This window comes from Scyliorhinus torazame, chromosome 14 (genome assembly GCF_047496885.1).
Source record: "Scyliorhinus torazame isolate Kashiwa2021f chromosome 14, sScyTor2.1, whole genome shotgun sequence".
Lineage (NCBI taxonomy): Eukaryota > Metazoa > Chordata > Chondrichthyes > Carcharhiniformes > Scyliorhinidae > Scyliorhinus > Scyliorhinus torazame.
The window spans coordinates 136,008,351-136,021,121 of record NC_092720.1 but is presented as its reverse complement, the minus strand read 5'-3'; the positions used below and the strand labels follow the sequence as shown (position 1 = coordinate 136,021,121).

General features: G+C 45.7%; 1 protein-coding gene across 1 annotated transcript in view; it reads right to left on the bottom strand.

The window, feature by feature from the left end:
• Positions 1–12,771, bottom strand: part of d2hgdh (D-2-hydroxyglutarate dehydrogenase) — a 49,859-nt gene that overhangs the window by 17,065 nt on the left and 20,023 nt on the right. The window contains exons 6-7 of the mRNA XM_072474939.1: positions 10,085–10,253; positions 6,400–6,543 (exon numbers count right to left, since the gene is read on the bottom strand). Coding sequence (XP_072331040.1) covers positions 6,400–6,543; positions 10,085–10,253 — 313 coding nt within the window. The remainder of the gene's footprint in view (positions 1–6,399; positions 6,544–10,084; positions 10,254–12,771) is intronic.

Below are 12,771 nucleotides of genomic sequence, written 5' to 3'. Positions count from 1 at the left end.
ACGCACGCAGACCAGTATACACATATAAATATATACATAGCACTATGTAGAATGTACAGCACAGAAATAGGCCAGCCAGCCTCGCTAGTCTATCCCAGCATTTATCCTCTCCATGGGCCTTCTCCCATACCTCTTCATTTAATCCTGTCAGCGTATCCAGACCAGTTTCCCCTTAAATGCATCTGTGCTAACTTCCTGAACTACTCCTTTGGGAGTTCCATATTCTCATCACTCTCTGGTAAAGAACTTTCTCCTGCATTCCCTTCTGGATTTATTAGACTAGCTTAGTTTTGTGACCCTAGTTTTAGTCTACATTTCTACATTTTACCATTGTAAAAACTTGCATGATTTTAACAATCCGTATCAGGTCATTCTGGAGAAAAGAGCCTTAGCATTTTCAATCTTTGCTGATAGATATAACCTTTTTTTAATCATCCTTGTCGATCCTTTTTGCACATTCCCATGTGCCTCCACATCCTTTTCATAATTATGGGAACCAAAACTGTTCTTAGTACTCTAAGGAGAGTGGGGGGGACGGACTGAAATTTAGATTTCCCGTCAGCAGCTTGAGATGCTGTGTTTAACCAAGTGCTGTGTTTGTGGCATGTTGGATCTTCATAAGGTATTAAGCCATTTGGCCCATCGAATCTGCTCCGCCATTCGATCATGGCTGATATGTTTCGCATTCCCATTCTCCTGTCTTCTCCCTGTAACCACTGATCCCCTTATTAATCAAGTATCTATCTATCTCTGTCTTAAAGACACTCAGTGACTTGGCCTCCACAGCCTTCTATGGCAATGAGTTCCACAGATTCATCACCCTCTGGCGAACAAAATTCCTCATCTCAAGGTCTGAGGCTGTGCCCTCCTACCAGTGGAAACATCTCCTCATCCACTCTATCTAGGCCTCTCAATATCCTGTAAGTTTCAATGAGATCCTCCCTCATCTTTTTAAACTCCATTAAGTTCAGACCCAGAGTCCTCAACCACTCCTCATACGACAAGCTCTTCATTCCGAGGATCATTCTTGTGAACCTCCTCTGGACCCCCTCCAAGGCCAGCCCATCCTTCGTTACATACGGGGCCCAAAACTGCTCACAATATTCCACATTAAATTGCCCCTTAATTGGAAAAAATAACTGGGTACTCTAAATTTATAACAATAAAAGTGTTATATAAACAAGGTTCGGCACAAATTTAACACAGTCTGTTTTCAATTCAATCCCTCCAGAAATGAACCCCGGACCCCGGTATTTGGTTTGATTTTTAATTGCCTTATTGATTTGCATTGCTCCATCTAATGATTTATGAATCTCTACCACAAGGTATCTTGGCTCTTCTACACTATTCAGTCTCTTACTTTCCAAAGAGAATAGAACCTCTTTATTCTTTCTCACACTTGTTGAAATTAATTTGCCTACCACACACCTACTCTCCAGGTTTATGAATGTCTTGCATCGCGTCACAGTCCTCCTGAGTATTAATTGTACCGACCAAACTTGGTATCATCCACAAATTCTGAAATTGGACTTCCAATCTCCAAGCATAAATTGTTCATGTAAATAGTGAACAACAGTGATCCCAGCATCATTCCTTGTGGAACACCATTTCCCACCAGTCTGAATAACACCTTTTAACTCTGTTTATTGTTTTGTATACAGCCTCCTGTCCATTCTGTTATTTGTTCCTGACTCCACCAGCTGTGACCTTCATCATGAGTTTATCGTACCTTATTGAACGCCTTTTGGAAATACAAATATGGCAAAATCTTCCAGCTGATCTTGCCACTGGCCAACTGTCTCCTGCCACCAACAATCACACCAGAGGCCACAGAATCTCACCCATATTGTCTACCCCATTCCCCTTCCTGTTATTTCTTCAAAGACTTCAATAAGGTTAGTCAAGCATGACCTTTCCGTTTAAAATCCATGCCGATGATTCTATTATTTGACCAGTTTCTGGATGATTTTCCACTGCATCTTTGAGTAAGGATTCAATTATCTTTCCTACCCACTAATAGTGGCATTACACTATTCCCTATGGTAATTGCTTTTTATCATAGAATTTGCAGTGCAGAAGGAGGCCATTCGGCCCATCGAGTCTGCACCGGCTCTTGGAAAGAGCACCCTACCCAAGGTCAACACCTCCACCCTATCCCCACAACCAGTAACCCCACCCAACACTAAGGGCAATTTATAATGGCCAATCCACCTAACCGGCATCTTTGGACTGTGGGAGGAAACCGGAGCACCCGGAGGAAACCCACGCACACACGGGGAGGATGTACAGACTCCGCACAGACAGAGACCCAAGCCGGAATCGAACCTGGGACCCTGGAGCTGTGAAGCAATTGTGCTATCCACAATGCTACCGTGCTGCCCATTTATATATCTGCAATAATTCAACTGCTGTCACTTCCATAACTATTTTAACATGAATAGCTGCAATCCTCTTGGATTAGAGATTTTATCCTAAATTTGATTAGTTTATCAGTTAAAATCCCTCTTTCCTTGTTAAATGTCTTTATATCATTTTGGTCTGTTCTTCTCATGTCCACCTTGTTAGTCTCCCTGGTAAATACTGAGGCAAAGTGACAAAGTAAAAGTCAATACTCTGGCCATTTCACTGTTGTTACCTCTGTTTATCTTATGATCTTATGTATTCCTTTGTGATGCTATCTCTACCCTGATTATTCCTTTGGTATTTAAAGTAAAGTAAAAGTTGCCATAGTCCCAAACGGCCATAGGTTGCTTTCCCCTTTGAGTTGACTGGTGGTGATTTCACCTGAGGGTCACCACACCTCAGGGGAGGGGGTGAGGTTGAGAAGGCAGGGAATTGAACCCGCGCTGTTGGCCTCGTTCTGCATCACAAACGAGCCATCCAGCCAACTGAGCTACATAGGCCGGTTGGGTTTAGAGAATACCATTTCTTTTTCTATTCCTCAAAAATGTAACTTTGTACCGGCTCTGTGATTTTCTTTTTTGTTTTCGGACCTCTTTCTTAAACTCATCGTATCCCTTTGTGGCATCCCCTCCTTTATTGTTGATGTACTTTAGTGTATGTCATTTCTTTTAGTTTCCGTATCTCTTTATTCGTCCACAGTGTTTAATTATTGGCTAGTTAGTTCTCATTTTTTCAGCAAAATATATTTCTCTTGATCATCTTTTTAAATATTTCTCACTGCTGGTCTATCTCAGTGTCTGTCAATTTTGTTTTTCAGTTAGGGAGCACGGTGGCGCAGTGGGTTAGCATTGCTGTCTCACGGCGCCGAGGTCCCAGGTTCGATCTCGGCTCTGGGTCACTGTCCGTGTGGAGTTTGCACATTCTCCCCGTGTTTGCGTGGGTTTCGCCCCCACAACCCAAAGATGTGCAGGTTAGGTGGATTGGCCATGCTAAATTGCCCCTTAATTAGAAAAATGAATTGAGTACTCTAAAAAAAAAAAATTTAAATTTAAAACAATTTTGTTTTTCAGTTTACATTCTCATAACCTCAAAATTAACTTTATTTCCAAATCCATTATTTTGGGCTTCATCTTACTTCTATCTTTATCAGTGTTGGTTTGGTTTTGGTTGGCATTTTATACATAAATATGCACACTAATATTGATGAGTGACTAAAAGTCACTGTCAAGCTACCCTCTATTACTGTGAAATGGGCTGCACGTGATGACCTGCTTTAATAACCATCGGTTTCAATAACCTTATTTTTGGAATATTTCCACTCAACTGAACTCTCGCTCAGCTGAATAATGGTATTATCTGCTGTTTATGTTTGGCTGATTTAGCTTGTACACTGGCACCAGTAGGCACTGGCATCAAGAGGAATGATACACAGGCCAGCAAACATTTTGTATAATGCTCAACATTCTCCTCCATCCGGACACAACCATGGTTTGTCTCACAGCCTGCCATCTACACCTGATCACAACACTAATATCACTCACACCTGGAAAGAGGTCTGAATAAAGATTTGATGCTCCATTTGATGCTTGCAAGTACTGGAAATCATAGAATTTACAGTGCAGAAGGAGGCCATTCAGCCCATCGAGTCTGCACCGGCTCTTTGAAAGAGCACTCTACCCAAGTCCACACCTCCATCCTATCCCCATAACCCAGTAACCCCACCCAACACTAAGGGCAATTTTGGACACTAAGGGCAATTTAGCATGGCCAATCCACCTAACCTGCACATCTTTGGACTGTGGGAGGAAACCGGAGCACCCGGAGGAACCCCACGCACACACGGGGAGAACGTGCAGACTCCACACAGACAGTGACCAAAGCCAGGAATCGAACCTGGGACCCTGGAGCCGTGAAGCAATTGTGCTAACCACCATGCTACCGTGCTGCCCTTCAATGTGGGTGATTTAAAGGCCACTGCGCGAGACTCGTGGCAAAGACTCTCGTGGCTCAAGCAGAAGGGCTGCCACCATCCCATCAGGGCATTCCTGCATGAAGAAACTCGCCAGAATAACCCATCTGCTCAGAACAAATTAGAGGCATTCAGCAGTAATTTTCTACACTTAGTTAGCTGCCCATTGCATATTCTTCAGACACAACAGAAAAATATATTTTCTGTCTGCGTGGGTCTCGCCCCTACAACCCAAAGATGTGCCAGTAGGTGGATTGGCCACACTAAATTGCCCTTAATTGGGAAAAAAAATTGGGTATTCTAAATTTACATAAGAAAAGAAAAAAACAATCATTTCCACAGCTTCCAACTGTACTAATATCTACAAATTTGCAGATGACACAAAGCTGGGGGGGCTTTGTGGAGGATGCAGAGATACTTTAGTGTGATTTGGTCAACTTGAGTGAGTGGGTAAATGCATGGCAGATGCAGTATAATATGAATAAATTTGAGGTTACCCACTTTGGCATCAAAAAAAGGAAGGCAGGTTATTATCTAACTGGCTATAGATTGAGAGGGGAATATGCAATATTCAATGAGATCTGCCTGTCATTGTTCACCAGTCGCTGAAAGTAAGTATGCAGGTGCGACAGGCGGCGAAGAAGGCAAATGTGTGTTGGTCTTCATAGCAAGAGGATTTGAGAGGAGCAGAAATGTCTTGCTGCAATTATACAGGGGGCGGGATTCTCCGTCCGCGTCTGCCTGGCGACCGAAGAATCCCACCCAAGGTCAATGGACTTCTCCAGTGTCCGCCTCTCGACCCTGGCTCTCTTGCGTCTGGCGGGGTGGAAGAATCCAGCTCAGGATCTTGGTGAGATCACACCTGGAATATTGCATGCAGTTTTGATCTCCTTATCTGAGCAAGGATCTTGCTGTAGAGGGAGTGCAGCGAAGGTTTATCAGACTGATTTCTATGATGGCAGGGCTAACGTAAGAGGAGCGATTGAGTCGGTTAGGATTATATTCGCTGGAGTTCAGAAGAATGAGGGAGGATCTCATTGAGACCGATGAAATTCGAACAAGACAAGACAGAGTAGATGCAGGAAGGAAGTTCCCGATGGCAGGGGAGTCCAGAACCAGGGGTCACAGTCTAAGGATAAAGGGCAAACCATTCAGGACTGAGATGAGGAGAAATATCTTCACCCAGAGTGGTGAACTTGTAGAATTCACTACCACAGAAAACAGTTGAGGCTAAAACACTGCATGTTTTCAAGGAGTTAGATAGGTTACGAAGTTGGATGATCGGCCATGATCATAATGAATGGTAGAGCAGGCTCAAAGGACTGACTGGTCTACTCCTGCTCCTATTTTCTATGTTTTTATGTGAATATTATTCCTAATTTCTTTAGTGAGCCATCGTTGAGCCAACTTTTCTCTTTTAGCTTTTAGTTTAATGCCAGACAGGAATGAATAATAGTTGTAATTCATGCACACGTTCTCTCTTCTTGAAAATGATCATGCGCCTTGTACTTGTGTGACGTGAATATTACTTGCGACTTATCAGCCCAAGCCTGAATATTGTCCAGGTCTTGTCATATGCCATTCGGCCCATCGAGTCTGCACCGACCCACTTAAGCCCTCACTTCCACCCTATCCCCGTAACCCAATAACCCCTCCGAACCTTTTTTTGGTCACTAAGGGCAATTTATCATGGCCAATCCATCTAACCTGCACATCTTTGGACTGTGGGAGGAAACCGGAGCACCCGGAGGAAACCCACACAGACACGGGGAGAACGTGCAGACTCCGCACAGACAGTGACCCAACGGGGAATTGAACCTGGGACCCTGGCACTGTGAAGCCACAGTGCTATCCACTTGTGCTACCGTTCAGCCTTGTCTTTTGCTGGGCTTGAGGGACTGAATGGCCTACTCCTATAATAATGAGGTTTACACACACTTCCCACAGGAGTGCCTGATGCCAGAAACTCGAGAAAGCCTAAGGCATAACTGACAGTGATCTAATTTTATTTTCTTATTCTCTTTTACCTTGCAATGGGTTTCTCAGTTTCAGGTGCTCGCAGACAACCGCTCTGCAACTGTGATCCAGGAACTCGAACGCAGAGAGGATTTCACCCAACATGCTTTTGGATTCCTTGAATATATCCAAGGTCCTTTCAAAGCTGTCACAACCTTGAGACACAAAGCAGATCATTATTGTGCGTAGATTGTACAAGGATAAATTACTCTGCTGATAATAGCTCTAGCTCACCATCAATTACCTCGACTCCTCCATTGTCACCACATTACCAGACGCTGTCTGAGCTGACTGGATGAGCAAAAATATTCCCCAACTAAATATTGTGAAGACTGAAACCATTGCCTTCATTCTCCATTGCAAACTCCATTTTCTAGTCACCGTCTCCATCACTCTCTCTGATGACTTCCAGAGGCTAAACCAGACTATTTACAAACTTAGGTGTCATATTTGACCCCGACATATGTTTCCAACCACATATCCGCACAATAACCAAGATCGCTACTTCTACCTCCTTAACATTGCTCCACTCAACCCTTGCCCAGGCTCATCTGCTGTTGAAATCCTCACCCATCTGTTAGCTCTGCATTCACTATTCCAAAACACCAGCATCCGATATTCTATCCTCAGTAAAATCTGAGGTCATCCAAATTGTACTAACCAGGTCCTTACTTGCACCAGGTCCTGTTCACTATCATCCATGTGCTCAGCTCACCCATACTGGCTCCCAGTTAAGCAACGCCTTGGTTTTAAAATCCTCACCCTTGTTTTCTAGTCCCTCCATGCACTTGCCCCTCCAAATCTCTTGTCATTTTCTTCAACCCCACAACCCACTGACATATCTGCGCTTATCTAATTCTGGCCCCTTGAGCATCCCTGATTTCAACTGTTTCACCGCTTGGCGCCATGCAATCAGCTGTCCAGGACCCAAGCTCTAGAATTCCCTCCCTAAACCTCTCAGCTTCTGGACCTCTCATTCTACCTTTTAGATAGGCCTTAAAACCTACTTCTTTAACCAAGCTTTTGGGTCGGATGTCCTAATATCGCCTTATGTAGCTCGGTGTTCAATTTTGCATCACAATGCTCCTGTGAGCATTTTATTATTTTGTTATAAAGTTTGAGTACAGCTGAAAAGAAAGACATGTTGTCAAACCTTTTTGTCTTTCACCCATCAAGACAAATGCAAAATGTCACAGCAATTAAAACTACAGGAGAAAAGGGTGCCAATTGGTTGTAAGTCGACTCTGATTGTCAAGATGTTGCTATGGAAAAAGTAACGGGGAACTAGAGACATCCCAAATTCACGGTTAATTCAAAAATGGTGCGAGGCTTGACACATTCCTTTTGTTTGGATGCCTGCATGAATATATGCCTCTTCCTGCAGGCATAACTTAACCATGTCATGAGCATGACTGATGATCTTAAATTGTTGTTAGTGTAGCTATTGGTGCACTCAGGATTGTTCAGCAAGTGCTGTCCAATCATGGAATCACATCTAACAGGAGATGGTTTGTATTGGGTTTTGCAAGTGTGGGTTAGTTGAGAATAGTCTGTAATCTACCTATTATGAGCAACCAAAGGAACTTGCTGTTTGACTGGATTAGCCAATCACTGGGATTGATTGGCAGATCAAATCAAACATCATGGGCGGGATTATCCCCTACCCGGCGGGGCGGGGGGTCCCGGCGCCGAGGAGTGGCGTGAACCACTCCGGCATCGGGCCGCCCCAAAGGTGCGGAATCCACCGCACCTTCAGGGGCAAGGCCCGCCCCGGAGTGGTTTGCGCCCTGCCGGCCGGTGGGGAAGGGGCTTGGCGCCATGCCAACCGGCGCCGAAGGGCCTACGCCTGCCAGCGCAAGTTGACGCATGCGTGGGAGCGCCAGCGTGTGCTGGCGTCATCACGGCGCATGCGCAGAGGGCTTCGTCTCCGCATCGGCCATGGCAGAGGACTACAGCGGCCGATGTGGAGGAATAGAGTGCCCCCACGGCACAGGCCCGCCGGCGGATCGGTGGGCCCCGGCGGCCAGGCCACCGTGGGGCCACCTCCCGGGGACAGATGCCCCGGAGAACCCCGGAGGCTGCCCGCGCTGCCAGGTCCCGCCGGTAAGGACATACTCTAATTTACGTCGGCGGGACTGGCAAAAAACGGGCGGCCACTCGGCCCATCGCGGGCCGGAGAATCGGCGGGGGGGCCGCTGCCAGCGGCAGCCGACCAGTGCGGCGCGATTCCCGCCCCCGCCAAATCTCCGGCGCCAGAGAGTTCGGCAGCCGGCAGGGGCGGGATTCACACCGCCCCCCCAGCGATTCTCCGACCGGCGGGGGGTCGGAGAATCCCACCCCATGTTTCTTCATTTATCCTGCAAAGAAATGTTATTGATTACAGGGTGCTCATCAAACGCTCAAAGTCTTCAATATTTCGGTCCAAGACGATGAGCATTTTACAGGGATATAGCACTATGGGCATCTGGGCATTTCAAAAGTAATAAAAGGGTCATTACATTGTGGAATTTATTTATGAATACAGGGTAAAGCTAGGCTTAACATTATTTATAAGGCTCATGGCGCCGAGGACCCGGATTCAATCCCGGCCCTAGGTCACTGTCCGTGTGGCATTTGCACCTTCCCCCTGTGTCTGCGTGGGTCTCACCCCCGCAACCCAAAAAGATGTGCAGGGTAAGTGGATTGGCCAGATTAAATTGGAAAAAAAGAATTGGGTACTCTAAATTTTTTTTTTTTTTAAACATTATTTATATCGCTAACAGAGGGTAACTTCTGCAAATCAGTTAACAGAAGGTGATTGGTTAAAGGCCAGGCAACAACTGTTTAAAGGCCAGGCAATAGCTGTTTCTTTTTTCCAGTTTGTAATCTTTTTTGATTACTAATATATTGTGTAAAATTGATTGCTTAAAACTCAAAGTAAGGTCAAAATGTAATGTCTTCATGTAATACAACTGATTTAGAGTATCATTTAATAAGTAGAAATTTGGCAGCTTATAAGCTCTCTTGCATAATGGTCGCTTGATGGAACCAGGGACAGGTGGGGAGTTGGATCCCTTCTATTTTACAAAACTGTAGGGACACTGGAACAGATGGAGGTGCCGAGGCAGGCAGATCCAGGAGGAGACCGGCCAAACATGCTGTTGGGACCTTCCTGGTCTAGAGAGGGCTGCCGGGGTTGACAATGAGCCAATCATGGACTGTTGGTATCAGAGAACTGAGCCAATCAGAAAGTGTGTACATGACAGAGCTGGCAACAGAGACCTATTTAAGTAAGGTGTTCATTAAACTTGAGGCCATCGCTGCAGCCAGACAAGGAAGGGGGACAGCCTGGTGAGTTACATGAACTGAGAAATGGAGAAGAATGGATCAACCACCTCATCACATCTGGTCCTTGGTGAAACCAAGCAATGGGGCGTGTAGTCACTGGCATAAGTATTATTGAACTGAAATCAAATAATAAAGTGCAGTTGATTTGGGCACATTCTCGAGTTTTGGGTCATTGATATCCAGGGTCGACCTCCAAACTCAGGTGGTAGGAATAGCCTACAGGCTATTGACACAAAGAGGATCTTCACTGGGAACTTTGCTGACTCGGAGCAATCAGCTGAGTGTGAGGGATGCTGGCATGGTCAGACAGCAGTTGTAACACCTTCCTCCAAAATTGTGAATAAATATTATGCCGTTCTCTGCCTTTACCTAGAAGTGCTACACTGACAGCGGCTGATTTCCTTGGACACAGAATAGACACTGCGGTGATGATTCCAAGTGTCCCTTCAGCTCCGATAAAAAGCTGCTTGAGGTCGTAGCCTGTGTTGTCTTTGCGAAGTGACGACAGACAGTTCAAAACCGTTCCATCTGCAAGTACCTGCAAGCAAAAACAGGGTATGAAACAATGGTGTACAACAGCAGTTGAAATAATATTTACTGGCCAACGAGAGCAAGGGGTGGAGGTCAGTAGACCCCCTCAGAAGCATCTCAAGAAAATCAATAATGATTTTTTTTTTAAACGCCATGTTGTTACTGCTATGGGAAGACGGAGAAGGTAAAACTCAAAGCATCATTGATTCCCAGGAAGGGCCTGATCCTGTTAAAGAAGCACTGCCTCTGGTCCTGAACAGCATTGGTTAAAAACAGGAAAATATGAACAAGGTCATTTGGCTCCTCAAGCCTGTTTCGCTATTCAATAGGATCATGGCTGATCTATGACCTAACTCCATATGCACCCACTTTTACCCTGCATCCAGTAATACCATTGGTTAACAGAAACCAGCAGTCTTAAGATTTAAAGTTAAAAATGGACCTAACATCAATTGCCCTGTGCAAGAGATCAATTGCCCTGTACAAGAGAGTTCTAACCTTCTAGCAGCCTTTGCATGCATAAGTGTTTCCTAAATTCATTCCAGAAAGAACCAGGTCTAACCTTTACTGTTCCGCCTAGTCTTAGTCTTCCCAATCAGAATAAATTGTTTCTCACTATCTACCCTCTCGTTTCCCCTTAATGTCTCAAAACTTTGATCACCCGTTCATCTTCTGAACTCCAAGGAACACAACACTAGTTTGTGTAATCGCTCCTGGTAGTCCTGGTATCATTTTGATAAATCTACATGACATACCCTCCAAGGCCAATATGTCCTTTTTCAAAAATTGTTTTTATAAATTTAGAGTGACCAATTTTTTTTTTTCTAATTAAGGGGCAACTTAGCATGTCCTATCCACCTAGCCAGCACATCTTTGGGTTGTGGGGATGAGATGCACGCAGATACGGGGAGAATGTGCAAACTCCACACAGACAGTGACCTGGGGCCGGAATCAAACTCGGGTTCTCAGCATCGTGAGGCAGCAGTGATAACCACTGTGCTACGTGCCACCCATAATATATCCTTCCTAATGTGTAATGCCCAAAACTGCTCACAGTACCTCAGGTGTGGTCTGACCAGGGCTTTCTGTAGCCCAAGCAGGACTTCTACCACCTTGTATCCGGGTTCGCTAGATAAAAAAGCAGGCATTCCACTAGCCATTTTGATTATTTTATGCACCTGGACCCGTAAGTCTCTTTGGACCTTCATGTTTCTAGCTTTTCACCATTTAGATACCCTGAGCTGTACTTCTTTAGCTCAGTTGGCTGGACAGCTGGATCGCGATGCAGAGCGAGGCCAGCAGTGCGAGTTCTCCCAGTGAGACAGAGAAGACAGCCAGGAGTGAGACAGCAAAGAGTGAGTTTGGGAATTTGAATCGAGGTGGGAATTCGAAGCTGGGTGGGGAGGAAGTGCTTTTTGTGACTGGTAAGTAGTGTTTCTGTTTTTCTGTTTCTTTTCATTGGTATATTTATTTAATTTTTTCTTCATTGTTTATTTATTTATTTAAATTTTTTTGGGGGGGGGGAATTGAAATTGTTGAAGTTAACCGAAGGTTTAAGACATGGCAGGAGATCTCAGACCCGTGTCATGCTTCTCGTGTGCGATGTGGGAGCTCAGGGACACGTCCACTGTCCCTGGCTCCTTCGCGTGCAAGAGGTGTGTCCAGTTGCAGCTCCTGTTAGACCGCTTGACGGCTCTGGAGCTGCGGATGGACTCACTTTGGAGCATCCGCGATGCTGAGGACGTCGTGGATAGCACGTTTAGCGAGTTGGTCACACCGCAGATGAAAGGTACTGAGGGAGATAGTAAATGGGTGACCAAAAGACAGAGCAAGAGTAGGAAGGCAGTGCAGGTGTCCTCTGCGGTCATCTCCCTGCAAAACAGATATACCGCTTTGGATACTGTTGAGGGAGATGGCTCACCGGGGAAGGCAGCAGCAGCCAGGTTCATGGCACCGTGGCTGGCTCTGCTGCGCAGCTGGGCAGGAAGAAGAATGGCAGGGCTATAGTGATAGGGGACTCAATTGTAAGGGGAATAGACAGGCGGTTCTGCGGATGCAATCGAGACTCCAGGATGGTATGTTGCCTCCCTGGTGCAAGGGTCAAGGATGTCTCGGAGCGGCTGCAGGACATTCTGGGGGGGAGGGGGGAGTGAACAGCCAGCTGTCGTGGTGCACATAGGCACCAATGATATAGGTTAAAAAACGGGACAAGGTCCTACAAGCTGAATTTAGGGAGCTAGGAGTTAAACTAAAAAGTAGGACCTCAGAGGTAGTAATCGCAGGATTGCTACCAGTGCCACGAGCTAGTCAGAGTAGGAATGTCAGGATAGAGAGGATGAATACGTGGCTCGAGAGACGGTGCAAGAGGGAGGGATTCAAATTCCTGGGACATTGGAACCGGTTCTGGGGGAGGTGGGACCAGTACAAACTGGACGGTCTGCACCTGGGCAGGACTGGAACCGATGACCTAGTAGGGGTGTTTGCTAGAGCTGTTGGGGAGAGTTTAAACTAATGTGGCAGGGTGA